The sequence below is a fragment of the Phaethon lepturus genome, unplaced genomic scaffold (genome assembly GCF_000687285.1).
Source record: "Phaethon lepturus isolate BGI_N335 unplaced genomic scaffold, ASM68728v1 scaffold7392, whole genome shotgun sequence".
NCBI classification, from domain to species: domain Eukaryota; kingdom Metazoa; phylum Chordata; class Aves; order Phaethontiformes; family Phaethontidae; genus Phaethon; species Phaethon lepturus.
Window position 1 is genome coordinate 29,554 of NW_010524000.1, and position 15,412 is coordinate 44,965.

The 15,412-nt window shown below is 40.3% G+C and overlaps 1 protein-coding gene across 1 annotated transcript; it reads right to left on the reverse strand.

Moving 5' to 3' along the window:
- Positions 1-719: 719 nt before the first annotated feature.
- IL18RAP (interleukin 18 receptor accessory protein) lies at positions 720-14,562 on the reverse strand. The gene is made up of 10 exons (XM_010282296.1): positions 14,445-14,562; positions 13,066-13,333; positions 12,796-12,970; positions 11,293-11,467; positions 9,046-9,114; positions 8,666-8,786; positions 6,770-6,924; positions 5,769-5,906; positions 1,726-1,896; positions 720-1,090 (listed from the first exon to the last, which is right to left on the reverse strand). Exons 1-10 carry the CDS (start codon positions 14,560-14,562, stop codon positions 720-722), a joined length of 1,761 nt encoding a protein of 586 aa, XP_010280598.1.
- Between the last annotated feature and the right edge of the window lie 850 nt (positions 14,563-15,412).

Here is a 15,412-nt window from a genome sequence, read left to right on the forward strand (position 1 = left end):
CCAGGCCTTTGGTTTACAACTGCATACTCATAATACCAACAGGTTCAGTGGGACCCATGAGTGACCAGCACCAGGCAGGATCGGCAGTGTGCAGATGTCTCGGAGTGTGAAATGTTTCACAGCTGCTAGGAACGCTTGCTCCCATTGCAGGAAGGATGGAGATGCCTGGGATCAGCGCTGACACAGTGCTCCTTCTTTTCTCAACCCCTTCGACATACCCAGTTGTAGCAGTCTCCCATGGTACTTCCTTGGTGCTCCCACAGGAGGAGGTAACTCATTGAAAGAGTTTGGGTTTGTCCCACTGGCCCACACAGGAAAATTAAACTGCGAGCTTCCTCTGGAGTTTTCTTTTTTAATCTTTTTCTAGAAAACAAGTATAAAGGTATTCCAGAAGAAATACAGTCCAAAGAACAAATACAGTCCAAAGAACAAAACATTCACATGTATGTCACAATATCACAGCAAAATAATATAATAAATATAATAAAAAAATAAAATAATAATTTACAAAAGATGCTTCACGTTTACAGTTGTGTGCAGTGCCACTTAGTTTTACTGTGGGGCTGCAGCACTGTCACACTGCAGTCGTTCTCGCTGTTCTGGAGCCAGGTATGTCACCGCAGTGGCAGTCCACAGTGGTCAGCCAATGTAGAAAAGGTCTTTTACAATCATGTCATCCTTCCTGAGCCTGCTGTCATCCTTCTGTGAAATTTCTGCTATCAATATACCAGGCTGAATAACCTTTGGAAAAAACCCTTTAAGCTGCAATTTCCCAACATCTTACTAGTTTTTACTGGCATGTGGTAATGCATATATTTCCAGAACTTCTTGTCTGGAGCAGCAGAAATAGAAGACTTCCAGGTAATGACTGGTAAAATCCGAAGAGCTTTCTTCACTACTGGAGGCAAAGTCTCTGGCTCTTGGAAAGCCTGGAACTTTATTAATACCACTTTGATCTTTTTGTCTTCTAACGCACAGTTCACCGCTGCCTGCAGTTCAAAGATGCTTGGTCCGCTGACGTAGGCTGGGCTCAAAATAATTATTGCTCGTCTGCTTTGTTTAATAGCTGTAACAACTTCATCTGTGTATGCTGGAGAAGAAATGGTGATCGTTACTGCCTTCTGTAATGGACTTTTTATCTTATCAGTTCAATAGCTAAACCCCAGAAACAAGAAAATCCAAAAATAGGGATGCTGAGCAATCACATAACCCCTGGAAATGTGTTTGCTATCAGGGAGTACCATGGCCATTCTTATGCAGCCTGGAGAAACAACTTGCTGCTCAGGAGGTGGAGGGCACAGCTGAGACTTCAACACAATTTGTTGCTACTCAAACAGGGTCTCAAGGGACACTTGGACTTGTCTTTGTCTCTCACAGAGACAGATACTGGGGGTTTTCTAATTACTGCAGGTAGCACTGACTAAAGTTGCTCAGAAAGTAACTACTGAAATATTTGGGGTCTTCTTTTCAGGGAATGGAGTCTTCTTGCAAAGAAATTGTTGGACAAGAAGCTTTGTCTCAGCCTAGTAGCTCCCAGCAACCACACTAACGTACGTATTCCTCAGGTGCAGGGGCCAGATATAAAGATCAAAACACCATGAGATTTGAGAAGAAACTCCAGTCCCAAAATATTCCATTTGCTGATCTGGTGCATAAGGTTTTTTGGAAAGTAAAAAACAATTTTATAAAGAACTGACGATTTTCTACCATCCACAGGGACCTTACCTCCTCCTGGAAGAATATCTCTTTCAAGAATGCATAATTTGTATCCATATTTATTTTCCAGCATATCTGGAAGAAGCTCCAGGGCAAATTTTTCCTCACTAATTAAAGTCGAGTCACTTTCAGAAGATTCTAGTTTTGCATAGGACACAAACGCATCAAATTCTTTGCCATCTAAAATAAATAAAAAGTAACACTGTATACATTAACAAGTCTGTCTGAAGCATCCAGCTTCTTTCTTAATGCTCAGTTTCCATTTATATCTATTTAACTAGGCAGAACACAAACCTAAAGTTATCCATGAAGTACAACCATCCAGTTACCCAAAGGTCAACCCTTACTCCTCACTGTCTTGCAAATTTTGTAGACATACACTACCAAAGCAAATAAGGAAGCTACAGATGATTAGTGCAAGAAAGTTTAAATCAGGCATTTTTCTGCATTTTCACAAATGTGGTCCAGTTTTCACCAGTGGAAGATCTGGTGCGTTCCAGTAAAAATCCATTTTGTAGACAATGATTCCAAATCTCTCACTTGACCAAACGCTGATTCCAAAAATACTCATCAATGCACAACCTACTTTGAAAGTTTAGTGAGTTTTAAAAGAATAATGGACTTAAATATTAACTGCTTGCAAAAGATGTACTGTTCTGTTTCTAATCAGAGAGACTGGTACAAGTAGCAAAGCCTAAATCTGATCCAAGTATGAGCTCAGACACCAAGTACTGACCAGTTCCTGAACTTTGTTTCAGTCTCATTAAAATAATATGTTTGTAAAGTGCAGATGAAAAATACATAAAGAAATTTTCTCATCTTTGAAACACCCTGGTACCAATGATCTGAGTTAGGCTCATTCTTAACTACAAGGCAAAAGCAAACCTTATCTATTTGCTGAGTAAAATTTGAACTACACTTGAGGGAGGAGGAAGGAAAATAAAAAGAATTCCTGGTGAAAGAAAAAGACACAGTCGACTCAGTCCAGTTCCCGTATGTAGTTGCTTGATGTCGTTGATGAGACTGCAAAATTTGATGTGGGAACTATTGGAGACTCAAACCTTTTGGAATGGCAGGACATCCTCAGGCAGCCCAAATGACATCAGACACCTGTGTTCAATCACCTGAGTTGTATCATGTCAATACAGTTATTAGGAACCAGAAAGAAATTCAGCTGTTTAGCACCGGGCCTGCTGCAGAGTGAGCTGAGAAGGCTCTAGATTTCACCATATTGACTACGTCTTCACTGCATGGTTCCCATGAGACACCTACCTCCAGCACAGACACCTAACTATAATGGTTAGGTGTCATGGGTGATCCCCATGCCTCAGTGTTAACCTCCTGATTCCTATCCCTAGATGTAAGATTAGGATCACAAACCTGAGCTAGAGTCATCAGATTCCCACACGATCTAGAAGAGCTCATATGGATTCCAGGGAGTAAAGGAAATACACACAGAAAACTAATGACATGCATGTGCTGGGGTTGAACACCTACATTCAGAACCAGCATGCAGCAGAAAGTATGTCATCAAAACAAAACATAGGTGTGCAGATTAGGTTTGGAGGCCAAGGATGTGATTAGACAACACACGTTACATCTCCACTCCTCCCCTCTGCTCCTGGCCACAGACTTTCACCACTTCCTTCTACTGGTGTTGAAGCTCTTGTGGTAACAGAGGAAGCTGATTCACTTTGCTAGCTATTCACTGTCTTTCACCGAGTTATTTTTCTGCTAAGTTGAGCCGATTTAAGCCTACAAGAGCGAATTACCAACAGCAGGCACGCAGGACTAGTGTGGGAATTGAAGGTGGGGCAGAGGGTAACTAGCTTGGTTTAGCTGAACTTCATTTCAGCTACAATCAGAATTGAAGCTCCTTTGCAAACACTTTTTAAATGACAATAAATTGCACTACAAGCTAGATATTCCTCATTTCACCCACAGAGGTCACTGCAATCTTATTAGACAACAACCATTAATAAATACATCACTTGTTTTCCTTTATAACATTACTATTACAATAGCAAGTTAAAAACAAATACACATTAAGCACCACTAGGAATTACTTTTTTTTTTTCTCAGAATTGTACGGAAGGACAGTTACAATCTGAAGAACTTTTGGCACAAACATTTAAGATGCCCAAAGGGTAGGAAATGACAAATACCCAAGTTAAGCAAAGTGACTGCATACGTGGTCTAAAACTGTTAGTACCACACCTTCTGCATTGCTTCTTTCTCCTTGTGGAAGAAGGCAAGATTTTTAAGAGATATATCTGAATTGGCTAAGGAGGAAGCCCAAGGGTTAGAGAGGCATGAAAAAAAAGGTGACCTTACTGCTGTCTTCAACTACCAAACGGAAGGGTACAGAGATGATGGACAGACTCTTCTTTGAGGTGCACAGTAACAGAAAAGAAGGCAACAGACACAAGTTGCAACAAAGGAAATTCACATTAGATGTTAATGAAAACATTTGCACTGTGAGAGTGATCAAACACTGGAGCATGTTGTCCAAAGAGGTCGTGGAATTTCTGTCCACAAGGTCCTGAGCAACCTGGCCTAGGCTGGCTCTGCTTTGAGCAGGGTGTGGGATCGGATGACTCCCAGGGGTCCCTTCCGACCTTGTGGGATTCTGCAATTCTCTGAGCCCTTCTGTGTTAAGAGGGACGGGAGAGAAGAAATGATGGAAAGGAAGAAACAGCAAAATTAAGTCATAACTATTGCTTTGCTGCCCTGTGAGCAAGTCCTTTCAGACTTCGGATAACTTGACATGCATCCACACGAAGTGAGAAGGACATAATCCTGTAGGTGAGGACATGTTTTATGGCCAATCACCTTAGGCAGAAAACGATTTGGGTAGGCACAGCTGGTCTGCACACTCCATGCCCCCATGCTGCAAATGGTGCTGTGTGCATGCAGCACATGAGAGTCAGGGAGCGGGACAGAGGCTGCCACGGTGGAACCCAACGATGTCTTCAACTTCAATCTGTCTCTGTCACATACAGGGTGAGCTCTAAGGGGACTTCCCAGAGGTTCTTAAATCAATTTGTTACCAAAGAGAGGGGAAATTTTGAGTGATTTCCCAAATCGCTTTTGCCAGCTGCCTTAGGGCTCACAAAAATACTTTCTAAAAGGACAGTTAATTGTCTCATTGCGTATGTATTTATAGATATCTAGATACAATTATTTCCCACTCAGGTATAATCTGCATCTACAGATGCAAACACAAAAGCAGACTCAGGCACCTATACCTCAAGCTGCATCAAGATTCAAGAATTTTTAGAAAAATTGCCTTGGGCACATACTATCAGATTTCTTTCAATCCATGTAAGAAAATAATATGGTAAGTTCTTTGAAGTAGGCACTGTCATTTCTGATATATTTTTACACTGCCTAATATGTTGGAGGCCCATTTTAGCTGAGATGATAGGGAAATGCTACTACAGATATTTGAAATATTGGAAGCTGATCACTCTTGTGTAAATGTCAAAATGGTCAACATAATTTTTAGAAATGCAATATTAGTATTTTCCAAACATACACATCTCGGTGCCCTATATCATCTTATTTCTCTCCTTTGTTTATTCTTCTAAGAAATTATTTGGCTTCAAGTGAAAAAGGACTCTGGAGTCCTTCACTTAGTTCTGCAGCGACATTTGATTCTTGTCCACAGGTTCTGTTGAACACATTGGGAGAATGAAGTTAAAATGTTGATGATGCTCTATTATTCCCTGCAAAAGGACTGCCAAAATTCAACTTCCTGCTCTAATTTTCCGTGGGGAAATTAGGCAGCTTGTAAAAGGCTAACTGTGAGTGTTAGAGGCAATCTACTAAAGGCTAACAGTTGGGTTTAGATATTTCCTCCACACTGCCTGGCTTTTTTCCCATCTGAATGCAGTGAGTGTCTTGCTAGCTTTAACAGACTTTATATCAGCTCAAAGAGAAGAGAGTCCTTAAGAAAATGTAATTAAATGGTTAACTCACACCAGATTAACCCACATGGCAAAAGGCAGTAGAAAAACTGGAGAAAATGAATATTATACAATGTTTCTTACCTCCTGTAGTTTCGCTGTGGACCAGATAACTTCGGTACAAGAGCACTATTTCAATCCAGTGCTGGTAAATAAAGGCAGTGCACAAAAGGAACGCAAACAGAGTAGAAATGGCACTGCACAGTACGTATAAGAGAAACACTGTAGAAAGAAAAGGGTCTATCATAACTCAAGCTTTCCAAAATAATGTTGACACTTAGATGAAAAACTCAGTCCAGAAATGAGGGCAAACCATCTCAGTGTCTTCATTCTTGCCCCGCTGGCAAACTTTAGGGAAGTCAGGAATTCATTTAGCTGCAAACCTTAACATAGAGTTTCAGTCTACCTTCAGGGACCTTTTTTGACTGGTATGAAAAGCCAATCTGTGATGGAAAGCACAGAGAAAATGGTCTGTGGTATGCTCAGCAGGGCAGAAAGCAGTCATCACTTGAGATGGAAAAATCACATCAGAACACACAGAGCGGCACACAGTGCCCTGCTGGAGGCTTCCTGTGCTACTCCAATGGTGAATCTCCACTGTGAACTACGATTCAACGGTTTAATTTCCATATTGATTCTGGTTCTGGCCTTTGCTTGAAAGGCTGCCACATTCATATCAGTAATGGTAACTGCTCAGAAAGATGCATGCTAAGGACTGGGGAAACAAACAGAAACGACCTATGAAAATCAAGGAATACTATTGCTTTCAGCAGCCGCTCTGCTTCACTTTAGTAGATTGCCTGTTAATGTTCAGAGATGCTACTCTCCTCTTCTTCCTCCCAGTTACTCTTGAGCTTCTACTTGGGCCACCTGCCCGCAGAAAGTCCCCAGATACCCCCATCCTTCTGAGTAGTCCTCAGAATAATGTGCCTTTCTAGACATCTACAAATCAAAGTTTTCCCATCCAGCTTCAACAAACTTCTGCAGCTGGCTAAAAAGCCAGTGTCAATGGGAAATGAATTAGTAGCAGCGAGTAAATCAAAATGTTTCTCCAAGGGCAAACAGTCATCCGTCAATAGTTTTACCTCTCTGCTTTCTTTTCAGCTGGATCACAGCTGTGGCATTGCCCACCGAATTCTCAGCAAAGCATGTGAAGTTGCTTCTGAGGTCCCTTTCGGTCACTTCTTTCAGTTTCGCAACATGAAGAAGTGTGTGCCCCTTTAAACCTTTTGGATAAACACTACAGAGAAAAAAAAAATATATTTGCATGATACTTTTGTTATTCATTCACACAATACTCAAGTGTCTTAAATAAAAAGAAAGAGCAGTTTGCAACTTCTTAACATTCAGCTTGAACTTTTAGCAGCGATCCAATATTCTGGTTTGGAACTTCAACTTGGTTTTTACACTGTAAGAAAATACTAATGTCAGAGTTCTGCAGACTGAGAGGTTTACTCTTAATTCATCAGCTGAGCAAAATGCTTAAGCACTTGCCTAGTTTTAAAAATATAGCCCCCTTTGTCATCTTTAAGATTATTTGTGTTTTTCTAAGATGTAAAAAATTCCCCAGTGGAGATGCAGGGAAGTGAAACTTCAGAAAGAAGTCCCAAGAGAGAACTAGCTGGGCAAAAAGATTGAGCAGCGCAGCCTCTCGCACAGGGGTAAAAAGCCCAAGGGCAGGATAGGCAAACAGAATAAGAGAGATACAAGGCTCAGAAGTATAGGCAATGAAGCGGTAACAGAGGAATCCCTTTGGAGCTGAGAGAGGGTTGTGGGGTACACATCTGTGTCTGCAGCCACTCATGAATACCCAGGGTTTCTGAGTCTCAACATTTCTCTTTGAAAGCCACAAGTAAAGGAGTCTCTATGTGGTCCTGAAGGCACCTCACATCATACTATTGCAAAATGAGAGTCTACCATGGCCCTACCTCTGCTAACTCAAGATACACAGGCATGAGCACGGGCAAGGATTCAACCTGTACTGGAAGTCTGCTGGGGATGTTTTATTCATTTGGGTTTTAAAAAAATAAACAAACAGAAATTGTATGCATGCAGAAAGCAAAAAACTTGGTGAGAAGAACATTACGAATCTAAACATTCAAATGTTAGGAAAATCCAATTTCCAATCTACTTCATGACTGAGTGTGTGTGTGCGCATGTGTGTGTGTAATACTATAATTTGCTGGGTTTTTTCCCATATGACTCCTATTAAGAACTTGATTTTAGCAGTGACAGCAGGGCATTTGCTTCCCCCGGTGTACAGAAAAGTTTTCCCATAAAGATGACTCAGGGCTTGCCCGTGTTGCCTTCACTATGTTTCTTGCCCAAGTTGGACACTGCATAAGTGAATGAGACAGGCAAGTACAGGAAGGAAAGAGAAGTGTGGTGACTATTTGGATTGTCCCCAAATCACAGGAAATCTTTCCCCTACGTGTTGCTTCTCTGCAGGGTCCAGTTAATTCTTGCCAGGGAAGACTCCTGAAATGCAATGTCCTGAAATTCAGTGCTTTAAGTCCTCAGACTGAGTCAATAAGCACACCCCAATGTCTGAGGCACCCAAATTCCTTTCAATGTCCACAGTACCGTTTTACTGATTTGGGTTATTCCCCACTTGGAGACAGCTTCCAAAGACAAATTGTGTGAGTTGCCAGCCGGGCACAACAGCATGAACACTTGAAAACAGCTGATGCAGGCATAGGCCACCAAGCACCATCCGTGTTGAAGCTGTCCGTGAGCTAAAGCTTTAGGAAGAAGAGCTAAGATTGCACAGAAGGTTTGACTGTATGGCCATCAATATGTGAAGTGCACATGTATGTGAAGTGCACATGCCTGTCATATGCTCATGGACATACATTAACATGTTAAAGAACAGAGGCTTCTGAGTTTCTTTCAGTAAAATGCATTCAGTAAAGCTGTTGTAGAAGGATTTTTGCAGTTGCTGACTGTAGTAGTAATCAGACTACTGTTTTTTTTTTTCTTACCTTGTTTCCTGATTCAATTTCTCATTTATATTTTCTTTGTTGTTTCTTTTCCATGTTACCTTCATCAGAGAAACTTTTTCAAACCCAAATTGTACACGGCATTCCAATTCAAGTGGCTTCCCTGGAACAAATTAGCACAGGAAAACCATACGTGGACGTCACCAGAATATTTTTCTCTTAAATAGCCTGGGATCTGTATAACATATGATGCTTCCTTTAATACCCACAAAGATATATATCAAGAAATAAACCTACATTTTATATACAATTCTCATATTCCTAGAGAGCAAAGCTGCTTTGCTTTGTCAAGATCTATCATTATCTAGCAATACCTCATTTAAACATTTTCTTTCACTTCCAGATGAGGAATCGAAACTTACCAAGCTCTGCCTCGAGAATCACCACACCACTGGGATACAAGAAGTTTGGTGGATGGATAGTGGTTTTTGCTGCAATTAACAGGAATATTGTTAATAACTATAACGCTATCATCAGTGCAGAAGACCAGAGAAAATATCTTATAGAATTTTCTTTCTCAAATGTTAGATGGAATTTAGATGCCTAAGTCCATGAGTATATTTACAGTTGTTGAGGTGTCTGAGAGTTCGCAGATAAGGCAGTTCTGACCACAAAACTTGTGTAGCTACTTAAAGACCTGCTGTCTCTGCTACTCTGAGGCATTGCCATCTTACACGAGCTGGGGAGCTCGCTCTCTAGCCTGCACTTCAGGATATTTAGGATTCAGAAACCAGGTCCCCCACTTTCAAAATGCCTTGAAGGACTCAGTCCTCATACCAGTTCCCTGCCAAGCCCCATTCCATGCCCAGTAAGCACGCATACAGTGTACACACCTCATTCACAAGCACAGGTACTTGCATTAAAATAATCTTTCTTTTTTCTCCCCCCGTCCGAAAAAAGAAAGGGCTGCCAAAGGGCACAGTTAATGACATCCTCTGATATCCTAGGAAAGTCCCATACTGCAGGAAGTGGTGCCACATAACCTTTTTTTTTTTTTTTTCAAACCAAGCCAAAGCACAGAAATGTATGCAAGATGCAGGGGGAATATATATTTATAAGGCATGCTTCAAGTGTTTTTCTGACTGTGCTATGGAGTGAGGGAAAAGAACTGAGAAGCACAGTGCATTAGCTCAGATTCAGCCAGATCAGAATAGAGCTAGTTCAGACCTGCTTGGAAAATATTGTGGGAATATGGCCAGAGAGAAGAGTGAAGGAGCACCAGACATTTTAACCCAGCACATAGAGATCTCAAAAGTTAGTGAGATGTGGTTTCCAGGCCCTGTTCCTGATGAGGTGTATATATTTTTCCCACAACTTTTTAGAACCATATGCATCAAATATCTGCAAAAAAGAGACCAGCTATTTCAGAGGAGTGCTGTCCTCACTAGACCATAGAACCAGATTGCCTCCCCTGACATCTTTCTTTCACTCCCTAAATCTTGTTCTTTCTTCCACAGAGTGGCCCACTTTCCACCAGGATGCTGAGAATAGGTCCTGTGCTACTGTCATACGGATACAGCTGTACTGGGTCCACCCAGCTCAGGGTATAGAACAAATGTACCTATGCTTTCCTCTGGGACCTCTGATTGACTGGAGTGACTGGCACGTCTGACGAGAGTGTCTTACAGCACTCAACCACAGATATCTGGAGAAAAGCATAACTACGTCCCTCGTGTAGCAAACGAAACAGAGCCTCCCTCGCTCGTGATCGTGAGTTGCGGGCACGCTCCCTCGCAGGGTGTTGACATTGTCCAACAGCACTCTGCCAGGCAGCACCTGGGCTTCCCCTGAACGGCAGCAGAGAACAGTCAATATTATGGAAAAGGTTACCTGAATTTGAAGGAGTATATAAGGCCATGTCGTATCACTGTGCCACAGAGTTCTGCTCAGTTTTATTTAGTAATCCCTCCAAAGCCTAAAAGAATAGGTCATGCAGGCAGAAATGCTTCCCCCCAAACAGCATGCACCACAACAAATGGCTTGTATGTTTGTTAGACTGTTCAGAGGTCTCCTGTTTCCTCCGCTGTTAAAAAGTCACGTGGGAGATGGGCAGTGATCCCACCAACATCACCTTTCTCATCATCCTCATGTCTCATCCATGCCACAAGGAACGATTTTGTTATCTAACTAACTCCTACTTTCACTTAAGCCTCTACTTCAGGGACAGAGGTAGGACTGCTTTCGTCCACATTCCCCGTGCAGGATTAGCACTCCTCCCTCCTAGCACGTCAATATCTTCCTAACACTCCCCATACGGTACGTGGCGAACATTGGCACCGGTTGGAGTTTCATGAATTCTACTCCCAGATCAAGACATCTAAACTCTTTTCTGGATTTGATCCCCACTGTTAGGAACTACAATAAATCCAAGGCAGAATTAGATCTCGAAAGTTATGGTTTTGTATGCTACGTGTTATTACTGAACATTGACGGTCCTAGTGAATGTCCCAACATGTCCTCAGAATATTGGAAGAGGATGTTAATGATTGTGCAGCTAATTCAGTTTATGGGTTTTTCAGAACAAGAGCCTGAACAAAAGACATAAATAAAGTAGGAAAGAATAGAGAAAGCATACTTTACCTGAGGTATTGAGTTTTTATATTACTCACCAATGACTTCTACTGTTACTGCTGTTCTCACTGTCCACTTGGTAGTGTTGTCATACAGAGTGTAATCACACACATATATTCCAGCATCTTTTTCGTAGGTTGGATTCAAGTAGATTTCATCCTGCTTAAGCTTTAGGCTTTGTCTGCTTTTCCTATGTTTTATCTGATGACCATCCTAATGAAAAAAAAAAAAAAAAAAGAATTCAAAGTCTTTTTGTTGTTGTTATTGCTGTTATTATATTGTATTTTAAGATATTTGGATAGGATTACCATGGCAATAGGGCTAAGTCAAACTGTTTCCACTGAAGCCCAAAAAAAGATTTATTAGGAGCCTGAGGACTTTTGTCAGTTACATTAAAAAATTGTGGTCTATAATATATGAATATCATTGTCTTTTTAAAAAAAAAATATTTAAAATTTGTGGTTGCTGAGAGAAATGTGAAATCATGAATCTAATGTAAATTAAATTCCTATTACTAAAGAGCAACAAAAAGGATCACTTTTTTGATGGACTGGGTATTTTTTATTTTGTAAATAAATTATTTTGAAAGCATTTTCATGTTATTTTATGAGAAGTAAATCATGGTTTTGGATTGTCTGAGATGATAGATTGACAACACTGTCACTAGTTTTAAAAGGATGTAACCTAACTATTTTTTGAAAAGTACCCCTATTTTTCATCTTAGTATACTCATATTCTCTAAGACCACTAAGAGTTTTCCTTAAATTAAATTCCTGGAAAAAAATCCACTAATGCAAAATGGAAAGAATCTTCTTAAATTCAGTGGACTTCAGGTCAAGATGTAGGTAAAGATGTACTTCATTTAAGGTTTGAAAGTAAATGACTAGATCGTCATTCTACTTGTTAGAATAAATAATAGCAGGTAGTAAAATGCACAATTGAAATTCCAATCATTTTCATTTGCTCATTTATACAGGTTTAGATGGTACATTACAGTCCTTACAAACACAACAGGAATAAATTTTAGCTTGTAAGTATTTTAGTGGTCATTTGAAAAAAAGTAAGTCAATAAAGTTTCAGTGGAATAGTGTTTCATTCAAAACAGGAATTTACGAAAGAATAATTTGAAACAATAATCTTAAAATAATTTTGTTTCTAACAAGCCCACTTTTTCTTTGGTATATTTGATGTTTTCGGGATTTAAAATGTCAAAACAAAACTTAGAATTTTAAATTTCAATAATATGTCAGTTTTGTAAAGAACTTATTTTGATTCTCAATTACTTCAATTTTTTAGCTGAAGAGAAAGAATTTCTAGGCTTCTCTTTCATGGATTAATATTTTGGGTGAGGCAAATTTCTTCAAAACTCTTACTTACAGATTTGATGTATTGCAATTCAATATTCTGCTTTTGGGTTTAATTACTCATGCTGCATTGTCTGCCAAAGAAAAGTTCAAGAACCTATGGCACTTGAGCATTAACTAGACCTAAAGCTATACCTCCACTGAGCTCTTACAAATGCTCAAGAGAGTGACTCTTACCTTGTACCATTTTACATCTTGCTTTCTTATATGGCTGTAGCATTTTGTCCCAGGACAAGTTATTGAATTCCCACTGCCAGCAAGAAGATATAGCATATTTGTGTCATAACTTGAACATTTTGCCACCTTCTTTGTTTGAACCTCCAAAACAATTTTGAGACATGGGAATTTTTCCCTGAGTGATACAGAAAAAGAAGTTAAACATTTAATACACAAAACAAAACAATTAATTCTTGCATAGAAATACCAGCTTTTTGCTCCATTACATACCCTATCACACAGGTGTACACTCCAGAAGCACTGTCCTTTACTGGCTTAAACCACAGTGCACCCCCTTGGAGAGCAGGATTAGAGCTTTCCTTGATAGCCTTCGGTGGCTCTTTATCTTTCTGACGCCAGAACCATTTCACCTTATGTTCTTTCAGAAGTGAGTTCTTATAAACGTGGGTAGTGTCTCTATCCGGTAAAGCACATTCTAAAACAAACTCCTCATCGCTAATAGCACGATACCATATTTGAGGTTCAACATGGGGACATCCTGAAAAGCAGGACAATAAGATATCAGCACCACCTGAAAGAACACACAGTCAACATGATTTAAAAAAAAAATTAGGAATACTACAAAAATACAACTTTACCTTTCTTTGTGTTAAATATTTTTTTATGTGACCAGACACTAGGCTAATAGAGAATTGTAAACATGAAATTTGCCAATGTTCTCAAAAGTTTAGTCAAAGGTTTCCAAAGGCTTATTAGGACTTTTTCAAAAGCCCAATGTGAAAATAGCTTAAGATTTTTAAGCAACTGAAGGTTTTCACATAGGTGTTAACCTGTTAAACCTCAACCCTATAAAAAACCAGATGTAGGTCTTCTAGCTCTCATCATATTAACGAGAAGGGATTGACATGAACATGAAGAAGCAGAGCCTGCTCGCCACACTCCCTATTGAGGGTAAGACTGACAAGCATTATCATCTCCCTGCTTTCAAATCTTGCCGCTCTTATGTTTCAGTTACGGTCACTAAAATTAGACAAATTTTTGGATTCTGAAAGTTGTGGTCACCCACTCTAATCCCAAATGCTCTCAGGGTTGACCGATCTTGCTGTGTAACCCCTCCTGCCAGGATGTAGTAACCCCTGAAAGTATGGCAGGATTTCACTTCAGCAGAAGGGAGGACATGACTTCTTCGGTTCCTTGCCCGGCCACCTGGGAGACTCTTCGCAGTTTCAGTTTCTCTCTGCGAACTGAATTGGATCAAGCTCCTCCAGAGAGATTGTGTGGGTGGAAGACTTTGATACATCCGTCTCGCCCTGCCTTTCTCTTCCTTCTCCCCCCAACAGGCTTGGAACAGCTGCTGGGGACTTAAAGGAGTCACAGAAGCAATTCATTTGCTCCATTTGATTCTCAGAAATTCTCCTTTACATTTGCCGTTTTCTTTTCATTGGGGAACTGAGTTTTGAATCATATTAGCATCAACTGTATTACCAACACTTAAAAAGCTTGCAGAAAGGCTAGAAGCAGCTCTTTCCCTGACACAAGCATGAACAGGTGCACAAAAAGCTCAGGAAGGCATGGCAAAATGCAGATCCATTTTTCTCAGCTGTCATTAAGCACCACGAACACCAAACCTTACCAAAACAGACTCTTACCTGGCAAGTTAATCTCTGTAACTTCTGCCCCACTGACAAACAATGCTAGGATCCAGCACAAAGTGAGCATGATTATCAATTTTGGTTGATATTCTGAGACATTTTCTTTAAGAATCATCTTGCTCTCTGTAAAAGAGGAAAGCAGATCTTTTTTTTTTTGTAAATAAGACTCCAATAAGGTAGATGATAGGCAGTTACATATTTTGTCATGTAGCTCTATAAAACTTAGTGGACAGTATTTCCTAGATATTATGCTTTTAAAAAATGGGGTTTGCAGCACTCTTCCTGCTCATACTGTTTCACACAAATGCAGGATAGATGATAAGAATATGCAACAGTCTCATTAAATACATCTTGCATAGAGTTGCTCACAGATGGATTTCCAAGTTATTCCTACAGCAATACAGAACTCTACAGCTGGAGTGGAAATGCAGGTCTTTCAGCACCTGTTACTGTTAGAGGAGGAACCGGTCCTGTAAGATGAGTGATAAGATGTCAAATAACAAAATCAGCTTTACTTAATGACAACTATCAGCAAGAAACTGAGAAAGGCATAACTGGCACCAAAATCCATGGAGCTCTCTTGTATCTTGAAGGCCAACAGGCCCACAGTGTGTAAACTGGATTCCTTTGGGATTAAACCAAATCTGAAGACTTGCTGTAGCTGCAAATGGCATTGAGTCCATGGGACTATGCAGAAGTAAAACCCTCAAAGCATGTACTGTGTGGACACCAGGTCTTTGGTTCTAACTCTTTCACCCAAGTGACATGCTCTTATTGGGCTTTATTACCAGCTAAAATGGATATACCCTAAGATGTCCACTAGGGTCAGCAAAGCAACCTAAAAAAACCCTTCTTCTCCTTCATGACTTACCTGCATGTGCAGCATCAGGCCTCACTCTGCACCACAGTACTGTGCATTCACTGCTTGAATGACCTTAGCAGAAACCTGCTCAACAGGGGAACAC